The sequence below is a fragment of the Carica papaya genome, chromosome 6 (genome assembly GCF_054855325.1).
Source record: "Carica papaya isolate Zhongbai chromosome 6, ASM5485532v1, whole genome shotgun sequence".
In the NCBI taxonomy this organism is placed as follows: domain Eukaryota; kingdom Viridiplantae; phylum Streptophyta; class Magnoliopsida; order Brassicales; family Caricaceae; genus Carica; species Carica papaya.
The window spans coordinates 9,120,429-9,143,449 of NC_142314.1; the positions used below are offsets into that span (position 1 = coordinate 9,120,429).

General features: G+C 37.0%; 2 protein-coding genes across 3 annotated transcripts; both read right to left on the reverse strand.

Annotated features, from left to right (window-relative positions):
* Positions 1–17,343: 17,343 nt before the first annotated feature.
* LOC148253294 (protein DOWNSTREAM OF FLC-like) lies at positions 17,344–18,213 on the reverse strand. The gene is made up of 2 exons (XM_088222759.1): positions 18,008–18,213; positions 17,344–17,768 (listed from the first exon to the last, which is right to left on the reverse strand). Exons 1-2 carry the CDS (start codon positions 18,150–18,152, stop codon positions 17,434–17,436), a joined length of 480 nt encoding a protein of 159 aa, XP_088078885.1. The 5' UTR covers positions 18,153–18,213; the 3' UTR covers positions 17,344–17,433.
* Positions 18,214–20,522: 2,309 nt separating this feature from the next.
* LOC110824786 (UPSTREAM OF FLC protein (DUF966)) lies at positions 20,523–22,994 on the reverse strand. Of its 2 annotated transcripts, none has more exons than XM_088223534.1 (5): positions 22,531–22,994; positions 22,383–22,452; positions 22,188–22,291; positions 21,293–22,109; positions 20,523–20,926 (listed from the first exon to the last, which is right to left on the reverse strand). In XM_088223534.1, the coding sequence occupies exons 1-5, from the start codon at positions 22,757–22,759 to the stop codon at positions 20,794–20,796; spliced, it is 1,353 nt and encodes a 450-aa protein (XP_088079660.1). In that variant the 5' UTR covers positions 22,760–22,994; the 3' UTR covers positions 20,523–20,793. The 2 variants fall into 2 exon arrangements, with proteins under 2 accessions (XP_088079660.1, XP_088079659.1); XM_088223533.1 differs by having other exon boundaries at positions 22,179–22,291; positions 22,531–22,992.
* Positions 22,995–23,021: the final 27 nt, after the last annotated feature.

The following is a 23,021-nucleotide window of genomic DNA, read 5'->3' on the forward strand; positions in this document are numbered from 1 at the left end:
TTGGTCGTTTTGTGATTTTTACCAACCTTTAGTTTTTTGCATCAGTTGTTAAGTATTGAAATTCTTACTGGGCTAGTGTAGCTCATTCACCTTATTTAACTATTTTAGATCAGGAAGACCAAGATTCAGATTCTGAACAGTAAAAAAGTTAGCGGCTAAAAGTTACCTCTCGCGTCCTATCGGAGTTGCCTTGTAGAGGTTGACCCTATAAATTTTTAGTTATATTTCTATTTTTGTTATTTTTGTCTCCTTTAAGGAACATTTTTATAGCCCTATTGGGTATCCTAATTTGCTGTAAGAGAAATGCAAACTCTAGATTCTTAATTGCTTCTGCTTATATTTCATTAATTTAACATTTTCATTCAATAAAATTCTATGCTTTTACAATTGGTATCAGAGTCGTGTTCCTCAGAAACATTCTTTGCATAAAATGTTACAATCATTCGCTACAACTCAACTCTCAACCCTTCATTGTGAAATGCAGGTACAAGAATTTGAGGAGATGAAGTCCCCCACTAAACAGAGCAGCTTGGGAGGCGTCACTTTGGGAGGATGCTGATCGACACTTCAAGATGTTGGAGAGACTCATCTCTTCCCAATAGGCCAGGAAATTAAGGAGGGAGCTGCTTGATCCTCCACTACTGTCACAGTATGAACCACCCCTATAATGAGAGAATCTAATGCCACTTCGGTACAACCCTACTCATCCGCTGTATCATCCGACACCACTACAGTACAATCCGGTGCACCCACCATACAACCAGGTACCACTACAAGGTCACCCTGTCCCTCACCAGCATAATCCAGTTCCTCTTCAACATGACCCAACTCCACCCAGAATGGTTCCAAACTACATTGAGAGGTACAAAAGACTTAACCCGTCTACTTTTATATGGGCATCCACTTTTAAAAAAGCTAAGTACTGGTTAGTAGAGACAGGGAAGGTCTTCACAACTCTTGTGACAAAAAGTCATTCTTGCCACTTACATGTTCGTGGACGAGGCAGGACGTTAGTGGCAACTGAAGCAGGCCACCCAACCCATTATGGTCACCTGGGAACAGTTTTTAGTAGTTTTTAATGTAGAGTAACTCCTAGAGCACCTTTGACATTTGAAAGAGATAGAGTTTGCACACCAGATCTAGGGTGATATGACAGTATTTGAGTATGCTCGAAAATTTTTGAAGAGTGGCATGTACTCTCCTGAGAGAATGATAAATAAGGTAGAAAGGCGAAGAAGTTTGAGTGGAGGCTATGTCCTAATACTAGACAGCAACTGTATGTATTCGAGCTCAGTACCTACTAGCAATTTTGGCCAAGGCATAACTAATAGAAAGGAACCTCTGCATCTTTCCTCCAGTAGTGGGCAATTCCAGACCCTTTGTTCTATATCGCGGGCCAGCACCTGTACCGAACCAGTAGAACAAGAGACTTAGGCCCACAACTCAAGCTTCTCCTTAGGCCCGAGTAGTTGGACGCAACAGGACTTGTCAGCACTGTCACAAGTACCATGGAGACCGACCCTGCTATTATCTCAATAACACCTACTGCATATGCGGAAGTGCCCAGCACTATGCGAAAGAGTGTCCGCGGAATCATAATCTCACCAGATTCCCAGTTCAGGATAGAGTCTATACCCTCACCCAATAGGATGCTGAAGCTAATCCATGTGTTATACATGGTACGTACACTATTTGTAATCACACTGCACATGTTTTAATTAATACTAGTGCTTCATATTCTTTTGTTTCGCATGTTTTTATAGAAACTTTAAATGTGTCACATGAAAATCTTGATTTTATGTTGTTTGTGTCTATACATGAGAATGTGATACTATTAGAAAATGTCATATACAAAGCTTGTATAGTAAAAATACTAAGTAGAGAATTGAGTATAGATATGATAATACTAAACAAGGAGGATTTTGATATAATTCTAAGAATGAACTAGCTAGCGATGTATCACGCCACCCTGAATTGTTTTCATAAGAAATTTGTATTCAACCTTCCTAACAAAGAGTCCTTCACAAATTAATAAAAGCTTTGGATATTGTTCACTCGTGGTAACTGCATTGTTTATCAGATGCTTTAACTCAATTATTCTTTTCTACGTTAGACAAGCCGAAGAAAGAAATTTGCATTCAAGAGATTCTTATAGTTCGAGATTTTCCAAATGTATTCCCTAATGAACTAATAGGACAGCTGGTGGATAAAAAAGTTGAATTTGTCATAGACCTTCAACTTGGCACCCAGCCCATTTCGATTGCCTGCTACCAAATGAATCGTGTCGAGATAGAGAAATTGAGAAAACAGATCAAAAAATTACATGATAATAGGTTCATCCGATATAGTATATCTCATTATGGTATTGGAGTCACATTCACAAGGAAAGGTGGTGGGTCCTTGAAGTTGTGTATTGACTATAGAAAATTGAATAGGATCACAATCAAGAACAAGTACCCCCCCCCCCCCCCCCATGATTGATGATTTTTTCAATCAGTTATAGGGTGCTTAGGTTTTTTTTAAAATTAACTTGCGTTCGGGTTACTATCAAGTAAAGATAAAAACAAAGGACATCCCAAAGACAACTTTAAAAATCCGATATGAGTACTATGAGTTCTTGGTTATGTCAATCGGGTTAACCAATGTATTTGCTATTTTTATAGACGTGATGAACAAGATCTTCAGGTAATTCTTGAATTAGTTCGTCATAGTGTTTATTGAAGATATCTTAGTCTATTCAAAGAGCCGAGAGGAACACACTCAGCATCTGACTCAGATTTTACAGGTTCTCGGGAAAAAGAAACAATATGCAAAATTGAATAAGTATGAATTTTGGCTTGAGCAGATTACCTTCCTAGAGCATATAATATCAAAGGATAGGGTATCAGCGAATCCCGAGAAGGTTGATGTAATGATAGGTTGGAAGAAGTTAACTTTGGTTAAGGAAGTTCAAAGCTTTTTGGCATGACAGTTTATTACCGCAGGTTTGTAGAGGGATTTTCAAACTTAGTCGCCCCCCTGACCCGACTTACGAAGAAAAATGTTAAGTTTAAGTGGAATGATTAATGTGAAATGAGTTTTACAGAACTCAAGAAATGTTTGACTACTGCGCTAGTTTTGGCTATGCTGAGTGGGTCAGGTGGATATATAGAATATAGTGATACGTCATACCAATGACTGGGTTATATTCTGATGCAGCATGGAAAGTTCATAGTATATGGGTTTAGGTAGTTAAAAACTCATGAAAAGAATTATTCGATCAATGATTTAAAACTTCCTGCCACTATCCATGCCTTGAAGAGTTGGTGCTACTACTTGTATAGGGAGATATTTGAGATTTATACAGATCATAAGAGTTTAAAGCATATATTTATCTAGAAGAATCTCAACATGCATCAAATGTGTTAGATAGAGCTCCTCAAGAACTAAAATTGTAAAATCTTGTATCACCCACGCAAGATTAATGTGGTAGCTGACACTCTCAGCAAGAAGAGTGCAGGTATGTTAGCTCATATAATGGTTTTTTAATATAGGGTAATAAATATTACGCAGCAGATATAGCTTCGAGATTTAAAAAAGGCCACATATTTGCTCTATCTAATAGTGCAACCCGAATTGATTCAAAGAATAAAGAAGCTCAACTAACTGATCCCACTCAAGCAGCTCTCAGGAAATATACAAAATAAGGTTTAAATTCGGAATTTTGAGCCGCTGCCGATGGATTGCTTAGATTCCAGGACATGGCATGTGTTTCAAACGACAGTGAACTGAAAAAGGGATATCATGATAGAGTCTCAATGTTCAAGGTTCATTATGCATCCCAAATATATTAAGATATATCAAAGCATACGTCCCCGATTCGGGTAGAGCGAGATGAAAAGAGAAATTGTCGATTTTATCTTCAAGTACCTTGTATGTCTACAGATCAAGGCGAAGCATCAATGCCCAAGCGGGCTACTTCCGCCATTACCAATTCCGGAATAGAAATGGGAACATATCATCATGAATTTTATAACAGGGTTGCCTAGGGGCACGCTCAGGGCATGACGCAATCTGGATAATTATTAACTGACTAAGTAAGTCCTCTCATTTCTTGGCCATCAGAATGACCAAACCCTTGAACAAAATAGCTAGAATCTACATTTGGGAGATAGTCAAGCTACATGGAGTTCCGATGATAATGGTATCAGACAGGAATCTTAGGTTCACTACTCGGTTTTGGACAGGTTTTAAGCAAGCAATGGGGACGAAACTGTCCCTTAATACAACATTTCACCCTCAAACAGATGAACAATCAAAACGAACCATTCGTACACTGGAGGATATGCTCAGGGCATGTGTTCTAGACTTTGGAGGGCATTGAGATGACCACCTACCCCTTATAGAGTTTGCCTATAATAACAATTATCAAACAAGTATTGGCATGGCTCCGTATGAGGCATTGTATGGCCGACCTTGTAGATTGTCGATCTGTTGGGAAGATGTGGGTGATAGAAAATTGATTGGCTCAAACATTATAGATGAGATCATAACGAAAATAGTTAAAATAAAGAAGAACATATAGACAGCCCAGAGTAGACAGAAAAGTTGTGCGTACGCCCAAATGAGAGATTTGGAATTAGAGAAGAGAAATCGAGTGTTACTTAAGGTCACTTCCTTTAAGGGTATCAGCAGGTTTGAAAAGAGTGGGAAGTTGAATCCCCGATTCATTGGACCGTTTGAGATATTAGAAAGGATTAGAATGTCCGCCTATAGATTAACACTACCTTCAGAACTATTTAGAGTCCATAATGTATTTTATGTATCTATGCTACGCAAGTACAATCTAGACCACTCACTTATACTGTTTTATGAGTCACTTCCATTCCAAGATGATATATCCTACAAGGAGGTACTAGTTGGTATTTGGACCAGAAGAGTAGAGTGCTTCACAATAGAGAAATTTCTTTCATCAAGGTCCTATGACAGAATCACTCGAAGGACAATGCCACTTGAGAGCTAAAATTAGACTTTAGAGCCCAGTACTATTAATTATTTGACTATTGAGAGAGTGGCAAATTTAGGGTAAGAGTTGTAACACCCTACCCCAGAATTTAGGCCTAGAATAATCAATTTTACTAATAAATAAATTATAAAAAATTTATTTTCCAGTTTTTATTTGAAAATTTAAAGAAAATTGTGTTTTCAGTGTATTTAAAAATATTTACAAAAATAGGGTCAAAGTAAAAATAAGAGAGGATCTATTTGAAAAAAAATCCAAAAAATTGGGATAAACGTGATAATAACATAAATTTGGCCACGTGGACTGCCATGTCAGTAGCATGGCCGATCGTCGTGTGCTGCATGACAGACACACAGATATGCGTCCACACGAGAAGACACATGAGCGATCCGTTTGCCAATAGATCCAACGACCCAGATCCCCTCCCCCACACAGAGACAGCCCAAATTTGTTTACTCTTCATCCGCGATTGAATGAAAAGATTTAATCCGATCATGCGGTCTAGATTTGTTCCCCAAATAAGAGTGATCTGACGATTAGGTGTGGGCCACATGACCCTACACAGACAGTCCAGATCGATGCGCAGAAGGTATTTGTAAAGGCCTGAAACTTAAATAAAAATAAATTTATAAATTAAATGCATAAACGATTAAAGGAGTTAGGGTTTACATTCCTTATACAATAATTTAAAATGCCCAATAGGGCTACAGGAATGTCTCGTCTAAAAGATAAACGAAAATTAAAAAAATAAAATGAAAAGCGAATAACTAAACATCCTAAGACAACCTTCATTAGTACTTAGGGAGTCCGAGTAGTGAACTACTCACAACCCTCTTACTGATCAGGATGGATCTTGATCCTCTTGATCTGAAATAGTTAATGAACAGGTAAGTTACACTAACCTAGTAAGAATATCACACAAATCACATATACGAAAAATTAAATATTGGTAAAAAAATTCATAAAAATAACTAATAAAGCCCTTATTTTCTTTATTTTATTTTAATTTAATTTGGAATTTTGTTTATTTTATTTTATTTTAATAATTAATTTATAAAGTTTTAATTTAATTTAATTTAATTTAATAGAAATAAAAATAAAAATAATAATAAAATGGGGTAAAATTATTTTTGGGATTTAATTGAAATTGATTTTGGGAAAAATGGGTGAAAATTTGGATTCTGGGGGTGTTTTTGAAAAGAAAATCGAAAATTGGGGGTCAAAACGTAATTTTAAAAAATAGCGCCACATCAGCAGCCCAGTCAGCAGTCCTGGCCAACCAGGACACGCCGTGTGGTAGGGACGCTGACGCAGGAAGCCACGCAGGACAGAGACACGTGGGCGATCTGCGTGCACACAATTGGACGGACCAGATCCATTCCCGCGCGCACGGACCGCCCAAATCAAATGCGCACGTGGACAGCCCAGATCTCACGCGTGCGGACAGTCCAAATTTGATCACGCACGGACGGTCCAGATCGCATCGCGATGGACGGTCCAGATTTATTTCTAATTTAATCACGATCGGACGGCCCGTTTCACCCTCATACCGGACGGGGTATTGAGGTTATGGTTTTGGCGCCCATACCGGACAGGGTATAGGGACGGCCCTGGAATTAAGTTATTAATGTGAATGGTTCACGTGTAGCGGGGACCTCCTATGGATCCCCATGGATACTAGTAGGCTAATAAAAGAGAAAATTATTGCCTAATGATTGAAATACAAAAGTATGACATGTACTATGATACAGATTATGTTTGAATTCATAATATTTATGATGTTATTTTTTCTTATAAGTTCTTTTTCATGAATCTCACTGAGGTAAGTGGACAGTAAAGATTTTTATCATTGATAAATGAGTTTGTTATAAATTATGCTCCATTGGTCCTTTTTGTTTTCTATCAACATTTACTTCTGTGACAGTGAGATAGTGTGATGTCTTTACTGGGCTAGTGTAGCTTATTCCTTACTTAACCATTTCAGATTAGGAGGACTTGGCTCCCGAGCCCGTTCTGCAGGAAGACGGCGAGTAAAAACCTAAGAATTTATTAGTTTTCCTTATAGTATTCATTCATAGTATTTCCTTTAGTTAGTTTATTCTTTCGTACATTTAATTCGCTTTGGTTATTGTGTAAGGGATGTTAATCATAATCTATTTTATTTCGCTTCCGCACTTAAAATAAATATATACATTTTCTTTTAATTTCTGGGGCCGTTACAATTGGTATCAGAGTCGCGTTCCTCGGACCCATCCCTTACACAATAATACTTAGAGGAATGCCAAACTGAGAATTATTACTCAACCCTTCCTTATGAAATGCAGGTGCAGAGAGATGAGGAGAGGGAGACCCCTACTAAACCGAGCAGCCCAGGATGATTCACTTCGGGAAGACGTTGACAGAATATTTGAGATGCTCGAAAGGATCATTACTGCTCAACAAGGGCGAGAGGAGAGAAGGGAATTACCCGACCCTCCCCCACTACCACAGTTTGAGCCACCGCTGCAGCAAGCAGATCCCGAGCCACCCCGGCAAGAGCCTGCTCCTCCACAGTACCACCCGGCACCACCACCACAGTATAATCCGGTACCTCAGCCACAGTATTGCCCGGCACCGCCACAGTATGATCCAGTGCCACCACAGGGCCTCCTAGTCTATCCTCAGCCCGGCCCAGTCCCTCTTCTATCGGACCCAGCTCCTTCCCTGATTGACCCGGGCTACGTAGAAAGGTACAGGAGACTAAACTCTTCCACTTTTGCAGGGGAGTCCTCTTTCGAAGATACCTAGTACTGGTTGGCGGAGACAGAGAAGGCTTTCAAGACCTTAGGAGTGGTTCCTGAGCAGAGGGTTACTCTTGCTTCCTACATGCTGGTGGGGGAAGTAGATCGTTGGTGGGAGCTCAAGCAGACCACCCTGCCCACGCCTGTCACTTGGGAGCAGTTCCTACCAGCCTTTCATGCTGAGTACCTCCCCGAGCACATCCGACATTTAAAGAAGACGGAGTTTGTTCAGCTAGTCTAGGAAAACATGACAGTGTCGGAGTATGCTCGTAAGTTCCTAGAGATGGGCCGATACTCCCCTGAGACATTGATGGATGAGGGCAGAAAGGCCAGGAGGTTCCAGTGGGGCCTCCGTCCAGAGATCAAGCGGCACTTATTGGTACTAGAGCTCAAGACATATTCAGCTGTTCTGGCAAAGGCGTAGATTGTGGAGAGGAGTTTCAACACCCTTTCCTAGTCATCAGGGAGTCATAGACCCTCAGTTCCAGCCCGCAGACCAGCACCTACTGTGCCTGTCCAACAAATTAAGAAGCCCAGACTGGCGATCCAGGCTCCAGGGGCAGCACGTGGCAAGATCTGTCAGCACTGCGGCAAGGATCATGGGGACCGACCATGCTATCGGCTCAACAACACCTATCGCATATGTAGTAGTGTCCAGCACTATGCGAGAGAGTGCCAAAGGAACCAAAACCAAGGAAGACCTCCTTTTCAGGGCAGGGTTTACAACCTCACACAGTAGGATGCCGACACCGACCCGGACGTGGTACAGGGTATGTACACTATCTGTGACCATATTGCTCATGTTTTATTTGACACTGGTGCATCGCATTCATTTATTTCACATGTTTTTGCATCCAAACTTAATTTATCATCTGATAAACTTGATTCAATGTTGTTTGTGTCTACTGCTGAGGGTGTTAGAGGAAGTTGTCTACAGGGCTTGTGCCGTGGAGATAGTAAATAGAAAACTGAGTGTAGACCTAATAGGGTTAGACACGGGGGATTTTGATGTAATTTTAGGGATGGATTAGCTAGCGGCGTATCACGCCACCATAGATTGCTTTAACAAGAAGGTTGTATTTAATCCTCCTAATGAGGAGCCATTTACAAATTAATAAAATCATTTGATACTTATTCCTTGATGGCAAGTTTCCTTAATTTTCAAGTACTTTAACCTTACTATTTTCTCTAACTAGGCAAGCCCAAGAAAAAAATTTGTATCCAAGAGATTCCGGTAGTCCGAGACTTTCTAGATGTATTTTCGGACGAACTGCCCGAACTGCCAGTGGACAGGAAAGTTGAGTTCACTATAGACCTACAACCAGGCACCCAGCCCATTTCGGTTGCTCCTTACCGCATGAGCCGCGTTGAGATGGAAGAGCTGAGGAAACAGATCACTGAATTGCAAGACATTGGTTTTATTAGACACAGTGTGTCTCCTTGGGGTGCCGGAGTCACGTTTGCTAAAAAATGAGATGGAACATTGAGACTGTGTATTGATTACAGAGGATTGAATAAGGTCACAATCAAGAACAAATATCCTTTTTCCAGAATTGACGACCTCTTCGATTAGCTGCAGGGTGCGCATGTCTTCTCCAAAATAGACCTGCGATCAGGTTACCATCAGGTGAAAATAAGAACAGAAGACATCCCCAAAACTGCCTTTCGAACCAGGTACGGACACTATGAGTTCCTGGTCATGCCATTTAGGCTAACCAACGCCCCGGCCATCTTTATGGATATGATGAACAAGATTTTCAGAGAATTCTTGGATCAATTTGTTATTGTGTTCATTGATGACATCTTGGTATACTCAAAAAGCAGAGAAGAGCACGCTCACCATCTAGCCCAAGTTTTGCAGGTCCTCAGAAAGAAGAAGCTATATGCAAAGTTGAGTAAGTGTGGATTCTGTCTTGAGCAGACCGCCTTCCTAGGACACATCATATCGAAGGAAGGAGTATCAGTGAATCCCGAAAAGGTTGAAGTGGTACTTGGCTTGAAAAAATTGACATCAGTTAAAGAGATCCTTAGCTTCCTGGAAATGGCAGGTTATTACTGCAGGTTCGTCGAAGGATTCTTTAGTCTAGCGGCTCCCCTAACCCGACTCACAAAGAAGAATGCCAAGTTTGAGTGGAATGAGGACTGTGAGAGAAATTTTTCAGAATTAAAGGAGCGTCTGACCACTGCACCCGCACTGGCTTTACCGAGAAGATCGGGGGGATATACAATTTATAGTGATGCCTCCTATCTAGGCCTGGGTTGTGTCCTGATGCAGCATGGGAAAGTCATAGCCTATGGGTCCAGACAGTTAAAGAATCATGAGAAGAATTACCCCACCCATGACTTGGAACTTGCCGCAATCATACATGCCTTAAAAACCAGCACCATTATTTATACGGAGAGACCTTCCAGATCTATACCGATTATAAGAGTCTGAAGCACATATTCACTCAAAAGGATCTCAACATGCGTCAGAGAAGGTGGATGAAACTCCTTAAAGACTATGATTGTGATATCTTGTATCATCCGGGTAAGGGCAATGTGGTAGCAAATGCCCTCAGCAGGAAAAGTGCAGGTATCTTAGCCCATTTAATGGTTTCAGAACGCAGATAAATTGGGGCCACACAACAGGTTCGTCTTCAGGACCTGAAGAGAGTTGCATGTTTGGACTGTCTGACTGTCCAGCCCGAGTTAATACAGAGAATAAGGGAAGCCCAGTCAGTCGACCCTGCCCTAGTAGCCCGCAAGAATGATGCAAAACAGAGAGCGAGCTCAGAATTCCGAGTCTCTACCGATGGGTTACTTCAGTTTCAGGACAGGGTGTGTGTCCTAGACGACAGTGAATTAAAGAGAGACATTATGACAGAGTCTCATAGCTCCAAGTTTGCCATGCATCCCGAAAGCACCAAAATGTACCAAAGCATGCGACCCCGTTTTGGTGGAATGGGATGAAGAGGGACATAGCTAACTTTGTATCTAAATGATTGGTATGTCAGGAGGTCAAGGCAGAGCATCAACGCCCAGGTGGGTTACTTCAGCCCTTACCGATTCCGGAGTATAAGTGGGAACATATCGCCATGGACTTCGTAGCGGGATTACCCAATGCATGTTCAGGACATGATGCCATCTAGGTAATTATTGACTGGCTTACCAAGTCTTCCCACTTCCTAGCCATCAGGATGACCGATCCCTTGGACAAGTTGGCAAGAATGTATATCCGAAAAATAGTCAGATTGCATGGAGTTCCAGTGACAGTGGTATCCGACAGGGACCCCAGGTTCACCTCTCTATTTTGGAGTAGCTTTCAGCAGGCCATGGGAACAAAGCTGTCTCTCAGTACTGCCTTCCATCCTCAGACTGATGGATAATCAGAAAAGACAATCCGTACACTTGAGGATATACTCCGAGCTTGTGTTCTTGACTCTGGGGGCCATTGGGACGACCATCTACCCCTGATAGAATTTGCCTACAACAATAGTTACCAAGCAAGCATTGACATGGCTCCGTTTGAGGCGTTATATGGGCGCCCATGCAGATCACCGATTTGTTGAGAAGAAGTGGGCAACAGAAAATTGTTCAGCCTGGAGTTGGTGGAGGAGACCACGTCTAAAATAGTTAAAATCAGAAAGAACATTCAAACAGCTCAGAGCAGGCAGAAAAGTTATGCGGACACCCGGAGAAGAGATTTAGCATTTGAACAAGGCGACCGGGTGTTCTTTAAGGTCACTCCTTTCAAAGGAATTAGTAGGTTCGGCAGGAGGGGAAAAATGAACCCCCGATTTATTGGGCCATATGAAGTCTTAGACAGGATTGGTACTGCCGCCTACAAACTAGTACTGCCTCCAGAGCTCTCCAAGGTCCACAATATGTTCCATGTATCCATGCTACGTAAGTACAACCCGGACCCCTCTCATGTCTTGGCTCATGAACCGCTTCCATTCAAAGAGAACTTATCTTATGAGGAAGTACCAGTCGGTATCACGGACCGAAAGAGCAGAATACTCCGCAACCGAAAAATATCATTTGTAAAGGTAGTGTGGTAGAACCACTCGCCAAGGGAGGCTACCTTAGAGCTAGAATCAGACTTTAGAGCTCAGTATCCTCATTTGTTCAACCTAGAGTAAGAGGTAAATTTGAGGAACCAAATTTCTTTAAGGGGGAAGAGTTGTAACACCCAAAAAATTTTCTTTTATTATTTTATTTTTTTTTAATTTAATTTAGAATTTTGTTTATTTTATTTTATTTTAATAATTAATTTATAAGGTTTTAATTTAATTTAATTTAATTTAATAGAAATAAAAATAATAATAATAATAAAGTGGGGTAAAATTATTTTTGAGATTTAATTGAAATTGATTTTGGGAAAAATGGGTGAAATTTTGGATTATGGGGGTGTTTTTGAAAAGAAAATCGAAAACCGGAGGTCAAAATGCAATTTAAAAAAATAGTGTCACGTCAGCAGCCGCGTCAGCAGCCTGGTCAGCAGTCCCGGCCAACCAGGACACGCCGCGTGGAAGAGACGCTGACGCGGGAAGCCACGCGGGACAGAGACACGTGGATGATCCACGTGCGCGCGATCGGACGGTCCAGATCTGTTCCCACGCGCACGGACGGCCCAAATCAAATGCGCGCATGGACGGCCCAGATTTATTTCTAATTTAATCGCGATCGGACAGTCCGTTTTACCCTCATACCGAACGGGGTATGGGGACGGCCCTGGAATTAAGTTATTAATGTTAATGGTTCACGTGTAGCGGGAACCCCCGATGGATCCCGTTGGATACTAGTAGGCTGATAAAAGAGGAAATTTGTTATCTGATGATTAAAATACAAAAGTATGACATGTACTATGATACAGATTATGTATGAATTCATGATATTTATGATGTTATTGTTTCTTATAAGTTATTTTTTTATGAATCTCACTGAGGTAAGTGGACAGTAAAGATTTTTATTATTGATAAATGAGTTTGTTATAAATTATGCTCCATTAGTCCTTTTTGTTTTCTACTAACCTTTACTTCTGTGATAGTGAGATAGTGTGATGTCTTTACTGGGGTAGTGTAGCTCATTCCTTACTTAACCATTTCATATCAGGAGGACATGGTTCCCGAGCCCGTTCTGCAGGAAGACGCTGAGTAGAAGCCTAAGAATTTATTAGTTTTCCTTATAGTATTCATTCATAGTATTTCCTTTAGTTAGTTTATTCTTTCATACGTTTAATTCGTTTTGGTTATTGTGTAATAGATTTTAATCATAATCTATTTTATTTCGCTTCCGCACTTAGAATAAATATATATATTTTCTTTTAATTTATGGGGCCGTTACATCATCCCCATACTTCGTCCGATACTCCGTCCAGTATGAGAATAAACCATATCAACTTTCCAATCCCGTCTGACTAAGGTAACATTCACGGTAGGATTCTCTATGTACTGGCTCATTCGCCCTTTCCCGGGTAGCCAGTAAGTCTTTCACGTACAGATTTCTATCAACAAATAACCAATAAGTGTATACCAATATCTCATTGTATATTCACGGATCAATCAAATGACATTTAAGCAAATAGTACGATTTCATACCTCAACAATTAAGAAACGTAATTTGAGCCTTTATTTCAAATCAATGAATCAGATAAAGATCACAATCAGAGAATCAATAAATGAAAAATAATAATTTAAAAGTAATAATTTTAATCATACGGTGGATCAATCAAGCAAGTGGAATAGTATAAAAAAATAAACGAAAAATCAAGATAGTTGTGAACTAACCGGATCCTGCTCTACTAGTAACCTGTAATTATTTTTAGAGTTTTCTAATTTTTTATAAAAATATGAAATTATACATCGTTAAGCTTCAATTTATCATAACGGAAAATAGGGTGAGCGATCCTTACTCGGATCGATATTTTGAGACGTCGAGCTGTCTACTACGTCTCTTAATAGGTACCAAGTTCCCTAAATTTTTTGTGGAATCCAAAACACTTGTTACATACATAAAAATATACCAAAAATTTAAAATCGGTGTCTAAAACTCATTCTAGCCAATTTGGGTGTTCCGGCACACCGCCGCAGTTGTGCTCCACCACTGGCTCTGCCGTCCACAGTAGCGGTTCACCTCGGTCTAACTAGTTTTGGCCGTCTCCCTGTAGCAAAACGCATTAGGGGCCTCAATTAGCCAGAAAATCACAAAAATCTGAACCTACCGACGAGGCTGAGGTTCTTTCTTTGGCTACCTTGCATAGAAAAGGATAATGAACACAATGATAAAAAATTACATGAAATAGGAATCGGGAAGGGATTCATCGAAGGGATTTTGAAGTTTTGGCCGCGGCAGCTCCCCCGAACTTTGACTGTAGTTTTCAACTCACCCGTTGTGCCTCTTGCTCCTATTTGGCCATAAAGGTGCTTGAAATCAAATTTTGAGCAGGTATGGGAAATTTTTATCTTTTTTGGTGGCTAGCAGAGGCTCCAGTGCGGTGGCAGTCGGTAGTCGGCCTCATTCTCTGACATTTGGTTCTTCTTTTCCGGCGGGGGCTGGCGGCTAGGGTTTGGGTTCCATTGTAATGCGAAATATTTATACCCATCCCGCGTTGATTTAGACCGTTCATCGCGATCGACCGTGTTCATCCAATCGCACCTAAGGAGAAAATGAATTTATGATGTTCATCGTGATTGATCTCAACTGTCCGATCGCGCCTAATGAAAAAATAAATTTGGATCGTGCACGTGTGCAAGATCGATCCTGGGTAATCCGGTCGCGGAGCACGCGGATCGCCAGTGTGGCTTCCCGCATAGCATCGACGTCAGCATGCCTTGCCACACAATGCGCCTCGATTCGTCAAGACTGTTGATTGGGCGGTCCTACATTGCCGAACTTTTGTTTTTGCAATTTGACCCCACGTTTCTAATTTTTCTTTCAAAAATACCCCCGTACTCAAATTTTTACCCATTTTTCTCAAAATTATTTTCAATCTCGTCTCTAATTTATTTTTCTCAAATTTTTAATTAATTAAAAATGAACTAAATTAAATAATTTTTTTAATAAATAATTTAAAAATAAAAAAAAATATTACAGTATTTAGTCGTCGTTTCCCAGAAAACCTTAACCCTAGCCACACCTGACCCCGCCGAAGAAAAAGAAGAAGGGCGGCCAGAAGAAAAGCCGATCATCGTTGTCGCGCACTGGAGCCTCCGCCGACACCAGAGAGGTGAGTTTTTTTTCATCATTTTGCTTCAAAATTCAATTCTAAGCATCCCCACACCCATATTGGTGCTAAAAAGCCAAAAGAGAAACCGGAAATTAAGAGTAGAGCTTGGCTGAGCCGCCACATCCGCGACCCAAAATCGCTCTAGTGAACCCGATCCCGCTTTTTATTTCCTGCCATTTTCTTACCATTGTGTCCCTAACCCTTTTCTGGTATAGGTCGACCAAGGAAAATCCTCGGCCACATGAGAGGAATGACAGAGCCGCCACATTGAAAAACCACCCTACCAGTAAGCCTCAGTTTTTCCCTTTTTTTTGCCAACAAAAGCCACCAAACCTTATTTTTTGTAAGTTTTCGCATAAAACCGACCCAAACTGGTAGAAATCAGCTATACTTAGAGTAGACTAATTCGTTGAAAAAGAAATGTAGCTTATTGTATTAGTCAATAATGTTAAATTAAGTCTCAAAATATTTTTCTGTACTATTTCATCTTTAAATTTTCAATTTTTTATATAATTATAAAAATTTTGTCAGAGAATAATAAACATTTTCTATATTCTCTACCACTATCTTATCTACTTTTCTATTTTATCTTTTTTTATTTTATATATTTCATGAAGTGCATTTACTCTTTCCTTTATGTAATATATATATATATATACATATATATAATTGTGACTCTTTCATCTAGTGTCACTTTATTATTTCTAAGTTTCTTTTGAGTGTTCCTCAATATATATATATATATGAACTTCAAGTAAATCTTTTTTTTTCAGTAGAAACTTCAAGTGAACTTAATATTGTGTATACTTCAGTAAATCAGAGTATTATAGAATATAATTTGCTCCTTATTTTTGAAATTAAATACTAACAATTAAATTATTGAATTACAAATTAAAAAATGGAAGGAAATATCAATTAATCTCCCACATACTGAATATATACAATTTTGTTTCCTAGTTAAGAAAATAATCCTGAAATTTATCCCCTTTATAATTTATTAAATTTACTAAGTTAATGGAAAAAATGAACCTTTATTATCAATCAAATTAAGAATGTAATTAAATAAAATGTATAAATTAACAAGGAAATTAATTGGTTTCCCACAGTAAAAAAATAAATAAATAAATAAATTCATATAGCAAAATTTTGTCAATCAACTTCTTTTTTTTTAAATACATATGAATATTTTTTTCTTATAGAAGATAATTAAGTGTTTCTTACAAAAAGCAAGAATACCAAGAAAATAAAAATGTTTGACTAAAATTAAAAAGAGACTTTGGTCAGTCAAAATTTTTTTGAGTCTATTTCTTCAAAAAATTTCTCCAATTTTTGTTTTAATATTAAATTGCTCTATATATTCAAAAAAAAAATAAAGATTAAATTATAATTTGTTAAAGTGGACAATTCATTTATTTATATATGTTTTATATAAGTTTTACCATATGGTCAAATTAATCATCCTCCAAATGATAGGACTTATACCTAATAGTTATTTGAATTCTAGTGCACAATTAAGGCGTAAAGTTCTGAGTCTTCTTTAAATATGAAATTTATATATACAATATATTATAATTTTTTTAAAAAAAAAATAACAATGATAATAATGATACTCCGCACCATACTTTGTGCACACTAGAAGAACGCGACGAATAAAATCACGACACGTGTCATTTCCACTGTTGACTACACGGTTTCATCTCAATTGGGTAAATGAATCATTTTATTTTGGAAAGTAGTGGACCGTGTCTTTCCATTTGAATTGAAGAAAACTGTTTTTTAAGTACTTTTTCCATTAATTCAAGCTTATTATCATCAATGGGCCACCTTATTTATTTATTTAAGACCATAACTTTGCCTTGTATATTTATTAACTAATATTATTTCACCAATATATATATATATATTTTTTTTAAAGATATGATGAGTCATTATCGTTTAAGAAATAAGATGCTTTCCTTCGTGGATTAGATTGATGTACCCACAAGGTCCCTCAGCAACGCATAAGCATTCTTAAAAGTTACCATTTTTCTTAGAATTTAAAATATTTATAGTTAAAAATGAATGAGGAAGAAATTCAATTTAATTTATTTTTAAATTCTGATTGCAATTTATATAATTTAATTAATAAAATATATGCTGATTTTTTTTTTTTAATTTCTCTAGAGTAACTATCCATTACCCATAATATACCTCCATCGTTACAATTTTCACATTTAAATTAAAAAACATAAATAATGATTAAATAAAATTTAAAATCTTGAAAAAGAAAAAAAAAAAAAAAACAACCTGCAACTCACTTTCTAAAAAGATAAAATTGCAATCTTTAAATGTTGTAATTAAAGAACCCAATGTTTCTCGAATAAGATCTCATTAGCATGATTAATACAAATGAACAAGATAGTAAATAGAGTTAATTGACAACAATCAAAAATTTTATTTATTTAAATAAATCTATCACCATTCTCTAAATAAACTTTAAGCAATTTAGCACATACAGATAGTGGAGTATTTTTCCAATAACCCATTGCGTTTGCATAACGAATACGAGAAGCAATGCCGTTGGAGTCAGTGATGATAATTGAGGCTTTGTATCGTAATGGATCTGGTGTTTTACAATTAGCAACAGGACTACTAATAAGTTTGACGTAGCAAATATCATCTGTATGGTCATGGTCAACCTTTATATTATAGGTTCCAGTTGAATCAGTTTTATATTCGATACTGAATTTGAGTTTTAAAGTAACTCTGTCTGTACACTCAACTCTAACTTTTACATCTGAAAAATTAACAATTTATAATGTAACATGTAATAAATATTTAAAAGATGTAGATAATGTTTATTACCATTACAAATTGTACTAATAAAAAAATGGATATTCTGGATGTTAGCAAGTTCAATTGATAAAGTTGATTGTTTACTCTATAGAAACTTATAATTAAAATTTCAATTGCATTTGAAATAAAAAATTATATTTTTCTAGAAATCAAATTTCATTTGTAAGAAGAGAAACATACCTTTCATATAAGTAGTGACATTAGTTTCAAAACCAGCACGACATGTATCACAGTAAACCTTGCCTTGAATGTGATACGGAGGAGTAGCACCACCAATAAGCAGCGGAAGTGCACACAGTGCTAGCAAAAATATTAATCGAGCCATAACTATGTTTCAACAGAGTAAACAAACAGAGAATTAAGACTTTTGCGAGTATCTCTTGATGAACAATACAAAAAGGTAAGGGGAGTAGGAACCATATATATAGTAGTGAGTATATATCAAGTAATTAGAGGGTATTGTACATAAAAAAAAAATAATAATAATAATAATAATAATATAGTTGTTAATACTTGGAATTGCAAGATGATCACATGGTTGTCATTAATTTTGGTGGCTTAGATCCACTTGCTACTCCTTCAGTTGCGCACATACATATACACATTGATTTTATTATGGAAATTTGCTAAGCCTCGACCCTCCATAAATGAACCATAGGCATGTGCAGAAGCTAACTTCATGGGCTTGAGGAAGCAATTTATGCTGGTTGACAATATGTATTATAATTTTTAATAATTATCTTGCATTTTTTAATTAGTGTAAATAATTAAATATAATATCATAAATAATTTATTTGTAAATCGGCATATTGTTTAAGAACATACGTGTATATATATATATATATAGATTTTTGTGAAATAGTATATTCCAATCAAATTTTTCATTAAGAACAAATTACTTTCTGAATAATTTTAAGGATTGCCATCTTCTTCCATTGAATTTGATATGTTTTTGAAGTTTTATTTTTAAATTATTTAAATTACATAAATTAAATTTATTTGTAAGAGAAATATCCATACCATCTATTCATTATATTTCGAATATATTTATATAATAATTTGTTATTTTATAGTTTAAATTAGTACAGTATGGTAAAATTAAAAAAAAAAAAAAAAAAGTGACACATTCTTTGTGAGAATTAATTAAGTAATTTAATTAATTATGCAAAATATGAATTAATAAATTAAATTGAAATTTATTCTGAAAATAATAGTTATCAGAACTAAATTACTTAATATCGAGTCAAAAGGAGGAAGGCAACCCACGTGCACTGCACGTGGAAATTTCCTTCTGGAGCGGAAAATTAAGCCGCGCCACAATTCATTTAGCATTCGCATAGATAGATGGGCCCAAATTCCGATCGATTGTAGGAGTAGGCCTGCAGTAGCTTAGGGCTGGGGGTATTTTTGACATTTAAGAAGACAGGTCTAGCCCTTAGGTACCGGGTTCAGACAAAAGGGCTGACCGCTCACGGATTGACTCGTCGATATTTTCGGCTCATGTCTTGTCGTTTGTCATTACAATTCTTCTTTAGAAAAAAATCAAAATTCAAAAATATTTATTTTTTAAAAAATATGTGCATTTTTAGTTTAGATTTTTTGAGTCCGTACTTCATGGATTTTTTTTTTAAAAAAAATAAATTAAATTCATTAAAAATAATATTATAAAGAATATATTTGAATAAAGTATTTTTGGGTAAATATTTCGAATTTATAATTTCAAGGGAGACAAAGGCATACAACAATTTGTACTAGTACGTTGCAAAAATTTAGATGGGCACAATGTTACCAATCATGTGGTACTCATTACTGGGATCTGCTCCTACCCCATTGATTTTGGGTAAATTGCACACCAGATTCTTCTTCTCTCTCTTTTTTTTTTTTTTTTATTAATTGTTGCTAATCTGTTTGAATTTCAATTTTCTAATAAGTAATTTTTGTAAGAAGAAAGTTGTTATAGATGGTTATAAAAACAGTATATAACTCTCATATCTCACAATTATCTCTAGAATGTACAATAAATTATGATCAGTGTATTGTTTGTAACATGACAAGAACTGCATAAATGATTTATACCACACACAGATTCCGGTCAATTCATTATGTACCTCAGTACATTCCACTCCCAACCATAATAAATATATTATAATTAATTAACATTTGAGAAAAGGTTATAATTTAAATTATGGGTTTTAAAAATATTATTAAAATAATTATTTTAGTAAAAAAATATTTAATATTTGACATTAGTTATAAAAAGTATTGTTACTTTCAAAAAAAAAAAAAAAAAAAAGAAAAACTGAAACAACATATTTAATAAAAATAAATTTTAATACTGAAACAACTTAAATATATACATAAAGAGATATATTTATAAAAAACTATTGGACGTAAAAGATTTTGTAATATAAGTATATGCGTATAATTATAAATTTTGAAGTTGGATAATTTTAAATGTCAGTTTTTATTAAAAAAAAAAAATCATACATTATAGTTTTAATTTTATTCATTAGGTACCAAAAATACTTTTAAAAAACAAAATACAAAAATTACAAATGAAAACTGCATCCGAAGCGACCTCACCTCAATTACATATAAGATAAACCATCTTTTGATTCAATTGTTAATCTCTTCAAATGCTTGAGTTTTAAATTGTAAGTTCATCGTCAAAAAAAATTAATTGCATGTCAAAATATAAGTAAATCACAATACTTCTGCTGTCTATTAGACGCGGGAACGAGATTCACCATAACAGACTCGGGCGATGCGACACCGTTTTGAACCCCCATGATTAAGATTTTCCTACTACCTATTTCACATTTTCACATGCAGAAGCTCCACAGTAAACTTAGAAAAGTAAAATCCCTATTTACTCAAAGTAATTATCCCAACAACTACACTAAATAGTGGGGGGGGGGGGGGGGGGGAGGGAGAAAGTAGTAATTATAGATTGGAAAATAAAATATTCATTTCTTCCCCGTCAGCTTTGTGGTTGATTTTATTCGAGGGATACATTTTCCTTTCACGCCTTTTTCACTTCTTTTCTCTTCTTCCACTCCTGTTTCTGATTCTTCCTCCATGGCACCCATCTTCTTGTTCCTGCTCACAAAAACAAGGTAAGTAACTAATACAAATTATCATCTTAATCAAAATTCAATCATAATCTTTAACTAAACACGTTATTTTCTTTATAAAAAATTATATTTTATGCTTTTATTTTTAAAAAAAAAAAATCTTTATATTATATTATAGTTAATTTATGTGTATAAACTAACTATGAGTTTATTCTGAGAAAAAAATCAATTATAATTTTAATTTGAGTTACGGTTGACATGATATGTATGGTAAATGACCAAGTCGTATCTAGGTTTGACCCAATTCTAGCTGAGATGGTCAAACATGCAGATACATGAGTCAACTCGTTTTTATCTTCTTTAATTAAACAAGTGTGAATTGGTGACTCACCTTTCATCGTTATACGAGTTTGATTTCTTAAGCACCGGCTCGGCCGCAACTCGGTCCTCACTCATTGACTCAATGATGCTCCCACTGAAATATTCCTTCTCTTCAGCTTGAAGATTCCCAAACCTTGGATTCTCCGACATGTAGATGATCATGTCTTTGTCATCGTCGACAACCTTTGCTGCACTCTTGCAGATAACTCCTCTACGGAGACTCTCGCTCGTTTTGACAGTTGCCTTTAGCGGTTGCTTTGTAGTTGTCACATTGTTCTTCGCCTTGGCAACTGCCAAGTTACCACAAGAAATGAGATGGAGCAATACTGAGTTCCGACTCGTTGCTGAGTCGGGTGCAATGGGGTCGCCATCTTCGAACCTTTGGGATGTGCTGTAGCTGTTGGCTTTGTTGTTTTTGTCAGAGAGAATGGAGGAAGTTTGTAATGGCGGCGGAGTCGAGTTGAGTTGAGTTGACTGGGTGGAGATTGTAATTGGGTGGTTTTTGTTGGGTTCTTGGTCTTGGTCTTCTTCCGGCTCGTCGGTGGACACTCCTCTTGAGCAACGAGAATGGGGTGTTGTGGAACATGTGTAACTCGTCTTCTCTTCATCTTCATAATATTCATCATCATCATCATCATCATCATCATCATCTTCTTGTTCTTCTTCATGTTCCTGTTCATCAACAAATGCTTGGCCTTCATACGCAGTCGTTTTCTCTGTTTCTTGGGCTGCTCTGTTTCGACTCTGATTGGTGATTAATGGTTTTGGCTTGGAAGAAATGCTATGATTATTATTTGGTTCTTGCTTGTTAACTCGTTGAAATCTCCCTGTAACAATTAATTGCAAAGTAATTAATCAATTTTAAGAGAGTAATGAAGAAATATTAGTTCACTGACCAGCGCAACCTGCAACAAGCTCAGATCCTTTAAGAACATATTCAGCTCCATCTGATGGATAGATAACATCATTTTCCGCCAAGTCATTCCACACATACCCATTTTTGTAGCTCCTGAGAGTTGACAACAAACCCACTTAATCAAATAATAAGAATGTAATAATAGAAATTACACACACATATATATATATATATGTATATATACCGTTTGCAGGACCAAGAATAGAGAGACGGCATGCCTTTGCCTCTGAGAACAGTGAGTCTGTCCATGAAATCTGTTCATAACAATCTTTAAATGATTAAGAAAAGAAAACAGAGAGAAAAGATGATGTTACATAATTAAGTAGTATTACCTCTTAAACGAAGTGGGTTATTGGGTAAGAGGTTGATTTCCATGTAATGAGGGTGCTCGAGGTGACCATTTCTGGTGAGATAGTAAACAACCTGAACTGATCTTCTAATAGGCTTGACGACCTTTAATGGCTTCGGGTTCTGTTGTTGTTGTTGGACCGTCATGCAGACTTTCACTCTATCTGGGCTTGTCTCTCTGGCCGACCTTCTGGAACAAACATGAACATCCATCTTCTTCTTCTTCTTCTTCTTCTTCCTCTTCTACAATATTCTCTTATGTGTTCTGTCTTGAAATCTCTGAGCAGAAAACAAAAAAGGGTATGCGACTGCGACCCAGTAGGGTCTGCTGTGTATTAAATCGGCTATTACTGCAAGTCTGCAACTGCAAATATTGTAGGAAGGAAGGGAAGGAGAAGAAGGTGAAAAGGAAGGAGAGAGAATGGGAAATGAGAAGGACAGGGCATGAAAAAAGAGAGTTAAGAGTAAAAAAAAA